The sequence below is a fragment of the Trachypithecus francoisi genome, unplaced genomic scaffold (assembly GCF_009764315.1).
Source record: "Trachypithecus francoisi isolate TF-2019V2 unplaced genomic scaffold, Tfra_2.0 Lachesis_group5, whole genome shotgun sequence".
Taxonomy (NCBI): domain Eukaryota; kingdom Metazoa; phylum Chordata; class Mammalia; order Primates; family Cercopithecidae; genus Trachypithecus; species Trachypithecus francoisi.
Window position 1 is genome coordinate 13,091,832 of NW_022681470.1, and position 14,986 is coordinate 13,106,817.

At 45.2% G+C, this 14,986-nt stretch overlaps 1 protein-coding gene and 1 long non-coding RNA gene across 13 annotated transcripts in view; one reads left to right on the top strand and one right to left on the bottom strand.

Moving 5' to 3' along the window:
- TBCE (tubulin folding cofactor E) overlaps window positions 1–14,986 on the bottom strand; it is a 92,276-nt gene that overhangs the window by 3,138 nt on the left and 74,152 nt on the right. For 9 of the 12 annotated variants that reach the window (XM_033200305.1, XM_033200300.1, XM_033200304.1 and 6 more), the window contains 9 exons: window positions 14,827–14,926; window positions 11,701–11,777; window positions 9,830–9,925; window positions 9,221–9,285; window positions 9,059–9,123; window positions 8,190–8,342; window positions 6,442–6,595; window positions 4,224–4,292; window positions 2,860–2,919 (listed from right to left, as the gene is read on the bottom strand). In XM_033200305.1, the coding sequence (XP_033056196.1) occupies window positions 2,860–2,919; window positions 4,224–4,292; window positions 6,442–6,595; window positions 8,190–8,342; window positions 9,059–9,123; window positions 9,221–9,285; window positions 9,830–9,925; window positions 11,701–11,777; window positions 14,827–14,926 (839 nt within the window). Of the gene's footprint in view, window positions 1–900; window positions 1,012–2,859; window positions 2,920–4,223; window positions 4,293–6,441; window positions 6,596–8,189; window positions 8,343–9,058; window positions 9,124–9,220; window positions 9,286–9,829; window positions 9,926–11,700; window positions 11,778–12,860; window positions 13,014–14,826; window positions 14,927–14,986 lie in introns of all 12 variants that reach the window. The other 3 variants (XR_004434427.1, XM_033200302.1, XM_033200306.1) reach the window with 2 other exon arrangements.
- On the top strand, window positions 8,713–11,932 carry LOC117076613. The gene is made up of 3 exons (XR_004434428.1): window positions 8,713–9,927; window positions 11,073–11,077; window positions 11,708–11,932. It is a non-coding gene; the product is annotated as an uncharacterized LOC117076613 (long non-coding RNA).

The window sequence follows — 14,986 nt, forward strand, 5'->3', positions numbered from 1 at the left end:
AAAGCATATGTGTATTTTTAACTTTGTATAGTAATTCCCACATGACTTTACAAAAAAGGTATACTGCTTTTTCATGCCAGCCAGTATTATTTTAATTTTGCTAATCTAATGGGTAAAAAAAATGATATTGCTTTTTTTTTTTTTTTTTTTTTAATTTTAGACAGGGCCTCACTCTGTCACCCAGGCCAGATTGCAGTGGCTCAATCACAGCTCACTGTGGCCTCAACTTCCCGGGCTCAAACCATCCTCCCACCTCAGCTGCCCAAGTAGCTGGGACTACAGGCATGCACCACCACACCCAGCTAATTTTTGTATTTATTTATTTTTGTAGAGACGGGGTTTCTCCATGTTGTTCAGGCTGGTCTCGAACTCCTGGGCTCAAGCAATTTGCCCACCTTGGCCTCCCAAAGTGCTAGGATTACAGGTGTAAGCCACCATACCTGGCTATTACTTTTCTTTTTAGAAGACGTTTACCTATGGTAGTGGTTACATATTCGCAGCATGTGGCACAAGAATTAGTATTAAGAACCTTTGTATGAGTGAGTGAGTGAGTGCACATTTGAGGAACAGAAAAGCAAATAAAAAAGGGGGAAAAAAGAACCCTCGTAATCTGCTGGCTTACTGCTGAGTTTATAGAATATAGGACTCAGACTCTGAACAGTTTAAAGTAGTAATTCTTACATATAATTTCTATGGATAGTCGAATCTCTGCAGCTCTACCTGAAGATGAATAAAAACAGCATGAATGCAGTGAGTGTTCCCAAAATGGCTAACTGAATTCAGAAGACCTGGGATACCAGTCAGGTGTACAGTGTGGAAGTAGAGAAGGGTAAGGTGGCACTGTCACCCCCAGCCAAGGGCTGCATTCAGGCATATGCCCAGATGACAGGACAGGTCTACCTCAGTGCCTTCCAGAGGAAGACTGCAGAGGAAAGCTTAACGAAGCAGGTCTGATGACAATATTCTTGAGCAAATACTCCATAGTGGTGACATTCCCATTAATTGATGTATCTGCAAAGGCAAAAGGAAACACGCAAAGACATCGAAGGCCAAAAACATTCACAGAAAGTCCTGGCCCTCCAGGCATGGTGGCTCACACCTATAATCCCAGCACTTTGGGAGGTGATGATAGGAGAACAGCTTGAGCTCAGGAGTTTGAGGCCAGCCTTAGCAACACAGCAAGGCTTCATCTCTACTAAAAATCAAAAAAATAGCAGGGTGTGGTGGTTCATGCCTATAGTCCCAGCTACTCAAGAGGCGGAGGTGGGAAGATCACTTGAGCCCGGGATCAAGGTGATGGAGCCTGCAGTGAGCCGAGATGGCACCACTGCACTCCAGCCTGAGTGACAGCCAGACCCCGTCTGAAAAACAATAAAAAAAATAAAACAGTCCTGGCCCTCTTTGACTAGTCTGTGTCCACCAGGGCCTTTACTGGCAGTATTTTAAGTTTGAAAACAGAATAATGAAGGGGGAAATCACTAATTCTAATCCATTATATAGCAGTACCCAAATTACGTATTATAGGAGTAGAAACTAGATTGTGAATAAATAAAAATGGAGACGTTCTGGTAAATTAACACTAAATGGATGGTTATCAATCAGAAAGCTGCTTCTCTGAACACAAGTAAAGCCTTCTTCATATAAGCAACACCACGGTAAGCTTGCTTTATCTGATAGAAACGAATTTAAAAATCAATGGGAATTGACTGCACTGACGGGCGAACAAACCCAGTGTGCTAGAGTCGTTAAGCTGATGTGTATTTCACTTATTTCAATCCTCACTGCTCTAAATTGACCGTTTATATTTTAGCAGTTAGCTATGAGTCAAGTTTAATCTTGAGAATTCACAGTATCATGGCAAACTCAAAAATAGACTATAATTTCATTTTTATTTTGAGTGAAAGTTTAAGGTAAGTTATGTGGATCTAATTTATTGACACAAGCATATTTATTTTCCAAATAAAAGTAATTTAGTTCCAGTAGCACTTTTTTTTTTTTTTTTTTTTTTTAAGTTCTAAGGTAGTTTTCCCAAAACCATTTCAGGGTGTCCATTAAAAGAGCATCTACAAATGTTTTTACAGGGACTCCTGATCCGTCAGGAGCGGAAGTAGAAAGTAAGCAAAGTCACAAACCTCCCATAAGAATTCAGTTCACCAGGACACAACTCCTCTCTTATGAAGGGATGAGAAGCAGACCCCAAACCCAGTGTCACAGTCTCCCTGGAAACAGCAACAGGCTTGGGGAATGCTTCTGAAAGTCTATGCCATTCAAGATCTCAGGCTTTTGGTTAAAAATACAATTTATGCCAACTGCAGTGGCGCATGCCTATAACCCCATCACTTTGGGAGACTGAGGCAGGCGGATGGCTTTGAGCTCAGGAATTCGAGACCAGCCAGGGCAACATGGCGAAACCCATCTCTACAAAAATTAGCTGGGCGTTGGTGGCTCACACCTGTAGTCCCAGCTACATGGAGGCCGAGGCTGGAGAAATGCTTGAGCCCAGGAAGCAGAGGCTGCTGTGGGCTGAGATGGTGCCACTGCACTTCAACCTGGGTGACAGAGGCCCTGTCTCAAAATAAAATTGTGTGTGTGTGTGTGTAATTATATGCAGGGGCTTCCAATGTTAACAAAACTGCTTTCAGCTGATAAAGTTATGGGAGATCTGAACTTTTGGGGGCATGGGGGAGTGACATTAGCATGATTGATTGTATTTTAGAATATGAAAGACTAATGAAAACCTCTAAGCTCTGAGGTCCACACTTTGAGACATGAGTTAAAGGTTTTAATTTTAGCTGACTCATGCCTAAACCTACGCTGATGATTCAGAGTTTAAGGAAAAGATAGGCTCATTTTTCTTACCTGGCAGTTGTTTCTCTAGGACTTTCTGATCAAGTTGATCAGGGTATTTTATCTTCAGTGCTTTAAGAGAAACAAAGAAAAAGACTAATTGATATCTACTATTATATGGATTTAAATTATCCACACACATCAACAGATGGCCAAATGATAGAGCTATTCAGTGCAAATTGGCAGGTCTAATCAATGTTTAAAACCCTTCCATGAACTGCTAACAACAACAAAAATAGCTGGACACCACTCTCCCTTTTCCCTGCTTACTGCTGCTTTCCTGATCCCTTTTCCCTGCTTAGTGCTTCTTTCCTGACAGCTTGGACAGGTTTTCAAGTCATAAATTCACAAATCACAATTTGGTTCACAACTCCATTACCTCCCACATTTATAACACTATTAAATGAGTTTAAAACATAGGAGGTGCAAAAATGTGTAAAGAATTAGATATGTTTTAAAGAATTCATTTCTTGCCAGGCGCGGTGGCTCACGCCTGTAATCCCAGCACTTTGGGAGGCCAAGACGGGCGGATCACGAGGTCAGGAGATCGAGACCATCCTGGCTAACATGGTGAAACCCCGTCTCTACTAAAAAATACAAAAAACTAGCCGGGCGAGGTGGCGGACGCCTGTAGTCCCAGCTACTCGGGAGGCTGAGGCAGGAGAATGGCGTAAACCTGGGAGGCGGAGCTTGCAGTAAGCTGAGATCCGGCCACTGCACTCCAGCCTGGGTGACAGAGCGAGACTCTGTCTCAAAAAAAAAAAAAAAAAAAAAAAAGAATTCATTTCTTTGGGTGTGGTGGCTCACGCCTCTAATCCCAGCATTTTGGGAGGCCAAGGCGGGTGGATCTCCTGAGGTCAGGAGTTCGAGACCAGCCTAGACAACATGTTTAAAGCTCGTCTCTACTAAAAATACAAAATGAGCTGGGCATGGTGGCGCATGCCTGTAATCCCAGCTACTTGGGAGGCTGAGGCAGGAGAATCACTTGAACCTGGGAGGTGGAGGCTGCTGTGAGCCAAGATCGTGCCACTGCACTCCAGCCTGGCAACAAGAGCAAAACTCCGTCTCAATTAAAAAAAAAAAAAAGTTAGCTGGGTGTGGTGGTGTATGCCCATAGTCCCAGTTACTCCAGAGGCTGAGGCAGGAGAATCACTTAGAACCTGGGAGGCAGAGGTTGCAATGAGCTGAGATCACGCCACTGCACTCCAGCCTGGGGGACAGAGGGAGACTGTCTCAAAAAAAAAAAAAAGAATTCATTTAAAACTCAAAGCATTTACTTAAGTACTTAAGAGATACACACTTAAGAGAAACACACGATCTGTTTCGGCACCTAAGGACTCAAATACAAATAAACTATTTGAATCTAAGCGTCTTACTTAGTAGCTGGTTTTTGAGCATAAATGGTTGTTGTGTTTTGAGTTCCCAATCTTCAGGTGCACCATATTCTGTTTAAGAAATCAAAAGAGATGAATGATAAACCAAAGGCGACTATAAGAAAAAAAAAAAAAAAGCATAGGTAAGTATCCAGACAGCCTGTGCCTTTCCCAGGACACATGGAGCTGCCTTTATTCAGTGTGATTTTTAGGAGTGATAGACAACAACCACTCCTAAGGGCAGAATCGTCTGTCTACCCAGAGCTGCAGACTCTGGAACTGATCTGGCTCATTGTTAGTGACCAGTGAAACTCAACAGAAGACAATCAATGAAAAGCAACATGTTTACATGTGTATTACATCATTGTTCCTTAGGTGTCCTGACTCAAACTAGCAAGAGAAGACTGCCCTCAAATACTTCAAATGTTTTCCCCGAGTGTCACTTTTGGTAACAGTTCTTTCTGCGCTGAGAGAAACCTGGTGCCACCTGAGACACAATCCACAAGACACCTTCCCCAAGTTGCAACCAGACCGTGCGGGCCAGGCTGGGCGCTCAGTACCACACTGCAAACCAGTTCCTCGGCCTGGACCACAGCCTCCATAGGAGAGGAGGAAAGTAGTACTTTTTTCCTGCTCTACGCCAAACAGTGACAGAATTTCTCTAAATCCTCCCATGTATCTGTGCAGAATTCTGTCTTCTAGCATTCTGAGCAGTGAAATACTCAACAACACCTGGCCAGCTGCTTCAGAATCTTCCCTTGCCCACCCCCAAGTGATTTAGAATTCAAGGAGCGGCGTGTGACCAGGAAATTGGGCCGGCTAATGGAGTAATTTGAAAGGGATTCCTCCAGGCTGCTTTTCTTCCTTAAAGATACTGTTCAAGCCTACAGCGTTTATGCAGTGAGCTTCTTGCATTAAGAAATATAAAAAAGGAAAATCACATAAAAGCGAAATATGGAATAATAATGAAGGCAAAACAAAATGGAAAGTACATCAGGGACAAAGACTCATGAATTCTTAGCTTCAAAGGCTGAAGAACCAGGCTGGAGGATTGAACGAACCCCCGTGCATGCCAAGTGCCAGCCTTGGTGGTGAGCCCTGGGGATGAGCGCTTACTGCAGAACTACACTCTCATGCGAACTTTCCTGTTCATTAGAACTACCTGTGGGGCTTTAAAAACTATGGATGCCGGCCGGGCGCAGTGGCTCTCGCCTGTAATCCCAGCACTTTGGGAGGCCAAGGCGGGCAGATCACCTGAGGTCAGGAGTTTCTGAGACCAGCCTGGCCAACCTGGTGAAACCCCATCTCTACTAAAAATACAAAAAAAATTAGCCAGGCGTCATAGCAGTCGCCTGTAATCCCAGCTTCTCAGGAGGCTGAGGCAGGATAATTGCTTGAACCTGGGAGGCGGAGGTTGCAGTGAGCCTGCACCACTGCACTCCAGCCTGGGCAACAGAGTGAAACTCCGTCTCAAAAAATATATACAAAAATTAGTCAGGCATGGTGGTGCACGCCTGTAGTCCCAGCTACTCTGGAAGCTGAGGCAGGAGAATCACTTGAACCCAGGAGGTGGAGGTTGCAATGAGCTGAGATTGTGCCACTGCATTCCAGCCTGGGTGACAGAGCAAGACTCTGTCTCAAGAAAAAAAAGAAAGAAAAAGAAGTGCTTTCCTGCTGGGCATGGTGTCTCACACCTATAATCCCAGCACTTGGAGAAGCCAAGGTGGGTGGATCCCTTGAGGTCAGGAGTTTGAGACCAGCCTGGCCAATATGACCAGCCTGGCCATCTCTACTAACAATACAAAAATTAGCTGGGTGTGGTGGCAGGGGCCTCTAATCCCAGCTACTTGGGAGGCTAAGACAGGAGAATAACTTGAAACCGGGAGGCAGAGGTTGCAGTGACCTGAGATCACTCCGCCTGGGCGACAGCGCAAGACTCCATCTCTTAAAAATAAAAAAATTGCTTTCCCTTCCCTAAATGCAACTCTCTCCGTTTCAAGAACATAAACAGTCTCCCAGGTTCCTCCTACTGAAAGACACCGCTCTTGCCCTGCTGCCCTTGCCCCAGGAAAGTACCTATGGTCCATTCAGATGAACAGAAAAGGCCCAGGAAAGGAAGAAGGACAAAAGCGACACTGAGAACTCCTTCGCTACCCAACGGAAGCACTTGGTTCCAGCTGGAAACCCACCCCCTGAAGGCCACCAGCGTATACGCACGTACTCAGGCAGAGGAACTGGTATCTCGGATGGGCTGTGAGGAATTCTTCGCTGAGTCTGTTTTTGTCCGGATCCTGATGTCCACCAGCCTGTTTCCACTCATTTCCAAAAGCTTTTCGATAGTCAAGCTCAGCTGTCTGCCTCTCCTTGGGGAGAATCTATGTTGGTGTGACATAAAAACAAATCTGTTAGACTTTTTCTAACAAGTCCTTTGCGTTTTGCACTTTGTCCTTCCTCCACAGCACATGCAGAGAAAAATCAAATTGAGAGGGACAAGATATAGTTTTCATTCTTCTTTTTAACATTGACAGAACTCAGGGGTTTATTAGAAAAGAAAAAAGAATTTGTTTTGCACTTTTTAAAAAAATTTGAAATGGAGTCTCGCTCTGTCGCCCAGGCTAGAGTACAGTGGTGTGATCTCAGCTCACTGCAACTTCCGCCTCCCAGGTTCACGTGATTCTCCTGCCTCAGCCTCTGGAGTAGCTGGGACTACAGGCACCCGCCACTATGCCCGGCTAATTTTTTTGTATTTTTAGTAGAGACGGGGTTTCACCGTGTTAGCCAGATGGTCTCGGTCTCCTGACCTCGTGATCCACCCACCATGGCCTCCCAAAGTGCTGGGATTACAGGCGTGAGCCACCATGCCTGGCCTACGCTTTTAATTCATGAGAGTACTTGCACGTAGGCCAGTTTGAGGACTACGCCAGGTACCGTGGGTCGCCTCCCTGAGGTCTGCCTGGAGGCGCCTGCCCTGGTGGAGCTGACTGACTCCCAGTGAATGCACAGAAGTGCTGGCAAGGACAGGCATGGGCTTCCCACTTTTATGGGGAAGAGTAGCTGAGAAGGAGAAGAGAAAGCAGCTCTGTGGTTCTGTCCCTTCTGCCTACATTCCCTGAAAACAAGGAGAAGCCGCCTGGATTCCTCAAACGACAGCACAGGGATCTCGCTGCTCTCTCCTGAGGAGCTGGAAAAGAACCGTTATAATGGAACTGCACAAGGCTAATCTTTTACCATTCCAAAGAAAGCTACATCTCACCTCCTTTACAATATTCAAAAATAATTTTTTACTTTTTTAATTTTAAGACAGGGTCTCACTCCATTGCCCAGGCTGGAGTGCAGTGGCGTGTTCATGGCTCACTGCAGCCTTGGCCTCCCGGGCTCAGGTGATTCTTCCACCCCAGCCTCCTGAGCAGCTGGGACTACAGGCACTTACAGGCGTGTAACACCACGCAGTGAATTTTTGTATTTTTTGTAGAGATGGGGTTTCACCAGGTTGCCCAGGCTGGTCTCGAACTCCTGGACTCCAACGATCAGCCTGCCTCAGACTCCCAAAGTGCTGGGATTACAGGCGTGAGCCATGGCGCGTGGCCTAAAATCATTTCTTTTCTAGTCTAAACAATAGCGAGGCCGGGCGCGGTGGCTCAAGCCTGTAATCCCAGCACTTTGGGAGGCCGAGACGGGCGGATCACGAGGTCAGGAGTTCGAGACCATCCTGGCTAACACGGTGAAACCCCGTCTCTACTAAAAAATACAAAAAAACTAGCCGGGCGACGAGGAGGGCGCCTGTAGTCCCAGCTACTCGGGAGGCTGAGGCAGGAGAATGGCATAAACCCGGGAGGCGGAGCTTGCAGTGAGCTGAGATCCGGCCACTGCACTCCAGCCCGGGCTACAGAGCGAGACTCCGTCTCAAAAAAAAAAAAACAAAAACAAAAACAAAAAAAAACAACAGCTAGCCACGCCGCCAGTGCTCACCTCACATTTGTTCAGGGTCTTCAGCCGGCCGATGCTGGCGATAACGCGCTGCCTCGCTGCACTTGCTTCCTTGTCCTCCTTGGTCAGGGGGTTTCTTACGCAGGACAAAGCCCGTAGACTTGGTAACTTGTCTAGCTCATTGAAAAATGACCACTGAAACACAGCAAAAGGAAATAAATGAAAAGCAGTATGTTTCGTGCTACTTTTGCAGAAGTTTGAACCAGCGACAGGAAAGCAAGTCCCTACTTCTAATCTGAGGCAGAGAATTTCATCATGCACCAAGCAACCCCCTCTAGAAAGACCACAAACTTTTACTCTTTTTTTTTTTTTTTTTTTTGAGATGGAGTTTCGCTCGTTTCCCAGGCTGGAGTGCAATGGTGTCATCTTGGCTCATCACAGCCTCTGCCTCCGAGTTCAGGCGATTCTCCTGCCTCAGCCTCCCAAGTAGCTGGGATTACAGGCATGTGCTGCCATGCCCAGCTAATTTTGTATTTTTATTTTTATTTTTATTTTTTTTAGTAGAGATGGGGTTTCACCATGTTGGTCAGGCTGGTCTCGAACTCCCAACCTCAGGGGATCCGCCCGCCTCGGCCTCCCAAAGTGCTGAGATTATAGGCGTGAGCCACCATGCCCAGCCACTTTTACTCTATTAATGTGCCGTTTGAGTGTGAAGTCCACTTAGGTGTGAAGTGAACTAATTTATTTCTTAATATTTTTGGCTTCATATGAGGAGTTCCACGCTGAGGAGGCATTTCTCTTTTGATTTAGGTGTTTTTTTTTTTACTTTTTGGTAGAAGGAACCTCCAAACTCTGCCATGACAATGGAAAGAGGCAACAGTGTGCTGGGCATACTCCGAAGCAGCTCTTACTTGTGATATCTGATTGTCATTTACTACAAGGTACTGCAAGGACGGGAACATGGAGGTTTTGCACCCTATAAAAAGAGGAATGAAGTTACACAGTAGAAGTGAAAGAAGTAGCTAAAGTATAGTATGGGGGGGACAGGATGGAACTTTACTAATCTTATATACCAATTCCAGCATCCGGAAAATGTATAGAAGAAATTCCAATGTCAGAGAGGATTAATTGTTCTAACCTGAAATTCAAAATGTAAAATTTGATTACACAGAACAATCTAAAACGCTATGGAGTATCAAGCAGACTCGGTTTGTAAATTTTTTTCTACACCCTAGGTTTTTAATCCCATGTAAAATACTTAGAAACCATAAAGTCCAACTTAGGACATGCAAAGTGAACTCTTCATCCCGTATTCTAATGACTCTGTAGTCACCTAATGGTTCCTGAGCATCTACTGCTATGTCAGGTGCTAAACGCGTCTCAGAGGAAAGAGACACGGTCGACTGCCCAGGGTTGAATGAATGAAGACCCTCGGCGTTATCACCAGGGTCCAATGATTCATTCTTCAAATTATCTGGGACAGGCATAGTCCACATTATACAGGGTTCACAAGTAAATTTTCTAAATGAATTCAAACGAAAATTTTCCAAAGGGAATTACTCCATTCAGAAATTCCATCATTGTTACCACGTTTCTACTGAGAAAGCATACATAGTATACAAAAATTGCTTCACTAAAAATTGACTGAACACTATTGTATCAGGCATTTAGAGGCAAATTACCTGGGCAGGTGGGCTATCAGATACAGCTGATTTTCATCAATTAATTGATTAGAGGAAAGGTCTAATAACTTGACTGTCTGGAGAACATCTGTTGGCCTGTATGGAAAATAAAATTTTTTCACCGTGAATTTCTCTTTTAATTATTTTCAAAGATACAGCCTTAAAATGCCTGCATTTGATGCGATGGAGGGTTGGGGGTAAAAAGCAAGTGGATATGACTGTAAAAGGGCAACCCGAGGGGTGCCTCTGGCAATGCACAAATTCCTGCCGGTGTCAATGTCCCACCTGGCCTGTGATCCTATTTCATAGGTTTGCAACTTGTTACCAATGGGGGAACCTGGGTCATGGGTACAAGTGATGTCTGTGTATCATTTCTTATAAAACTTGATGTGAATCTATGATTATCTCAAAATAAAAAAATTTAATTTAAAAAACCTGCAGGCCAGGCACGGTGGCTCACGCCTGTAATCCCAGCGCTTTGGCAGGCCGAGGCGGGCAGATCACCTGAGGTCAGGAGTTCAAGACCAGCCTGGCCAACATAGTGAAACCCCATCTCTACTAAAAATACAAAAATTAGCCAGGCATGATGGCCTGTGCCTGTAGTACCAGCTACACAGGAGGCTGAGGCAGGAGAATCACTTGAACCAGGGAGGCGGAGGTTGCAGTGAGCCGAGATGGCCCCATTGCACTCTAGCTAGGCAACAAGAATGAAACTCTATCGCAAAAAAAAAAACACACACCTGCATTTGCCTACATAATGAAACCCTTCTGTACACGAAAATCTTTAAGATTCTGAATCCTTTAATTCAGAATCTGTTGTAAATTTTCTCCCACAATTAGGTTAATTTTACATAGTAATTTAATATTGTTAATTAAAAAAAGGGAGATGAGGCAACAATATATTTCAGAGAACAAGGTTTTACATATACTTTGGTACAATGACCTGAAACAGATGATGCTAATGAAAAATACATTATTTAATCCTTATAGCATATCCTACAGAACTTCCATTTAGAAATAACAAATTGGCTGGGCACAATGGCTCACGAGGTCAGGGGTTCAAGACCAGCCTGGCCAAGATGGTGAAACCCCGTCTCTACTAAAAATAAAGAAAATTAAGAAAATTAGCCAGGCGTGGTGGCAGGCGCCTATAATCCCAGCTACTCGGGAGGCTGGGGCAGGAGAATCGCTTGAACTCAGGAGGTGGAGGTTACAGTGAGCCGTGATCACCACTGTACTCCAGTCTGGGTGACAGAGTGAGACTCCGTCTCAACAAAAAAAAAAAAAAAGAAAAGAAAAGAAACAGCAGGCCGGGCGCGGTGGCTCAAGCCTGTAATCCCAGCACTTTGGGAGGCCGAGACGGGCGGATCACGAGGTCAGGAGATCGAGACCATCCTGGCTAACACGGTGAAACCCCGCCTCTACTAAAAATACAAAAACTAGCCGGGCGAGGTGGCGGCGCCTGTAGTCCCAGCTACTCGGGAGGCTGAGGCAGGAGAATGGCGTAAACCTGGGAGATGGAGCTTGCAGTGAGCTGAGATCCGGCCACTGCACTCCAGTCCAGGCGACAGAGCGAGACTCCGCCTCAAAAAAAAAAAAAAAAAAGAAAAGAAACAGCAAGCAGCAAGTTAATACACTGATGCAAAACTAAGATAACTCACGTCTTCACAAATACTTAATTCTGACGAGTTTCCTTTGATTAGAACCAATTAGTGAAATTCTAATTTGCGAAGGCAATGAATAATAAGCATTTTTCTTAATTCTTGTTTGCGAATCCTTCTAAAAATTAAGGTTAGATATAATTGACACCATTTATTTACTCAGAATGATGACTAAATGGGGATAGATGCATTTAAGTAAGCCCTAGTTACCTTTCAGAAATGACAATATTGTTAGACTCGAGGTAGAGTTCCTCCAGGCCTGGGCACCACGCGGCACACCGCAGCACCTGGAAGAGAAACTTGGTTGAGGCTCAGGTGGCCTCTGTTGGCTGTTTCTTCCCGGGTGTTCACAGGAACCACCACAAGGATTCAGCTCAGTTACTGTTTCAGCAAACAAGTGCCTCATGGACAGTTCATAAGACTGTTTCAGGCCTGGAATGGTGGTGGGGGGTGATAAATAAAATGTTAAAGGAGTGCGTTTTAATGCTGTAGGGGCACATACTATGGGCACTCTGACACCTCGGAGGTAGGTGTCAATGCATGGTTTAGGTAAGGCACAGGGTGGAATAGGGGACACTAACTGCACGTATTACTATTTGATAGAATTTGCTTAACCAAAATAAGTAAATTGATGTTAAACACCTTTCCTCAATTCTAAATGCCAATCTGGGTTTGTAAAGGATATGCTAATTTTTCATATCCTTTCATAAATTTCTCAACAGTTATTTCTTCTTTCATTATTTTTTAAAGTTTTCATTATATATTTACAACAAATATCCTACATTCATGATTCTCTCCAGTCAAAAGTTCTTTGAGGTCAGGCACAATGGCTCATACCTGTAATCCCAGCACTTTGGGAGGCCGAGGCAGGTGGATCACTTGAGGTCAGGAGGTGGAGACCAGCCTGGCCAACAGGATGAAAGCCCATTACTACTAAAAATACAAAAATGGCCAGGTATGGTGGCACACACCTACAATCCCAGCACTTTGGGAGGCTGAGGCAGGCAGACTGCTTGAGGTCGGGAGTTTGAGAACAGCCTGGCCAACATGGCGAAAACCCATCTCAACTAAAAATACAAAAAATTAGCCAGGCATGGTGGTGCACGTCTGTAATCCCAGCTAATTGGGAGGCTGAGGCAGGAGAATCATTTTGGCCCAGGAGGCGGAGGTTGCAGTGAGTCAATATCACACCACTGCACTCCAGCCTAGGCAATAGAGCAAGACTCCATCTCAAAAACAAAATAGTTGAGATAACGCCCTTGGCCATGGCCAGAGAATGGAATCATCTGACTCACCCATCCTGCAAACTGTCCTGCAGATAGCACAGGTTTTAAAAACTAGCTGTTAAACCTGCCCGTGACCTTGTTGGCCTTGGCCACGTTCATCCACATGGATGTATGGACCTTGGCACTGATGACGCAGTTGCTGGTGGAGCATTTCTGCCACATGCACAGGTCCATGAACTTGCTGGCATCTTTCTGCATGTCAAGACCGTGCCTGCTGCTACCACACTGCACATGAGCCTGATTCATTTTTACAAAAAAAAAAATTTTTACAAAAAATTTTTACAAAAAATTATTATATATTATGTAATTATATATAATTATGTAATAATATATATAGCATCTGCAGGATCTCTCTATGTTGCCTAGGTGGGTCTTGAACTCCTGGCCTCAAGCAGTTCTCCTGCCTGGGCCTCCCAAAGTGCTGGCTGGAATTATAGGTGAAAGCCCCCATGCCCAGCCTCACTAACTATTTCTAAATTTTCTCACTGGAACTTTACTGTCATCTCTACCACCTGAATTTCTGTGTGCCCTTCCTAGTTTATTTGGAGGGTGAAGGTGGGTCTTGCTCTGTCGCCCAGGCTGGAGTACAAAGGTGCAGTCCTAGCTCACTGCAGCCTCAAACTCCTGGGCTCAAGTGATCCTCCCACCTTAGCCTCCCAAAGCGCTGGGACTGTAGGTATCAGCCCCAGTGCCTGGCCCCTTCTTGTCTTCCAGCTGCATCTACACCTGGAGAGGGAGTAAGTGCCTCAGAGAGGAGGGGCCCTAGGAAAGAGGCTCCGTGGGCATATTAAGGGCACAAGGGACCCACCTGTCTCTCACTGAAAAGCCTCTGTGGCACTTCCTGGGTGAACATAGCTGGGAATGTATTTCTACACCCTTGGTTTGAAAGTGGAATGCTCGAACCGGGTGCGGTGGCTCACACCCGTAATCCCAGCACTTTGGGAGGCCAAGGCAGACAGATCATTTGAGGTCAGGAGTTCAAGACCATCCTGGCCAACATGGTGAAACCCCGTCCCTACTAAAAATACAAAAATAAGCTGGGCATGGTGGCAGGCGCCTGTAATCCCAGCTACTTGGGAGGCTGAGGCAGGAGAATCGCTTGAACCCGGGAGGCGGAGGTTGCAGTGAGCTGAGATCACGCCACTGCACTCCAGCTTGGACAACAGAGCAAAGACTCTGCTTCAAGAAAAATAAATAAATAAAAATGAAAGTGGGCTGGGCACGGTGGCTCTGGCCTGTAATCTCAGCCCTTTGGGAGGCCGAGGTGGGCAGATCACCTGAGGTCAGGAGTTCGAGACCAACCTGACCAACATGGAGAAACCCAGTCTCTACTAAAAATACAAAATTAGCTGGGCCTGGTGGCACATGCCTGTAATCCCAGCTACTCGGGAGGCTGAGGTGGGAGAATCACTTGAACCTGGGTGGTAGAGGTTGCAGTGAGCCGAGATCGCGCCACTGCACTCCAGCCCAAGCAACAAGAGCAAAACTCCGTCTCAAAAAAAAAGACAGTGGAATGCTCTGGGTGTGTGAAGTCAGTATGCCTCAGAGAGGAAGTTGTACTGCCAGACATAAGTCCCAAATGCTGCTGTGCCGAGGACCCACAAGTCTACTTTGGAGCCCAGCTGTATAAAATGAACGGTGGCTTCCAAAAGCCGAACTTCTAACAAGAAAAGGATGTGAGAACCTTTCTGCTCCTTGGCTTCTGTTCTAAAAAAAACTTACAGGAAAACTCAGGGAGCTAGTCAATAGCTAACACGACGGCTTTTCAAAGCTCAGCACATCCTTGGTGCATACCACAACGGAGCGCCACTGTTTATAAAGGCCCCAGAACAAGTCCAAGTGAGCTGAGAGAGGACACGGATTCGTAGATGCAAATCTCAACTACGATGCGCTTTTAACTCGTTTTTACAAGACACTTTAAAGAATCTTATTATCTATTAAGAGATATTGGGATGATTTAAACGAAGCCACAGTTATACTTCAATTCCCTACTAAATCAAACATTTTTAATTGCTTATTAATGTGTAATAAACCAAAGAAATATGATTACCTCAGCCCACGTTATTCCTGTTTGATTGAGGACTAAAACCTTCAGTGCAGAAAATGTTCCAGTTAATGCTGAACCGGAGGGAAATTTTAGTTTATTTTCACTGTGTAGAAAAAGAAGATACAATATACTTATTTCTGTACAGCAAACCCAACTGAAATAG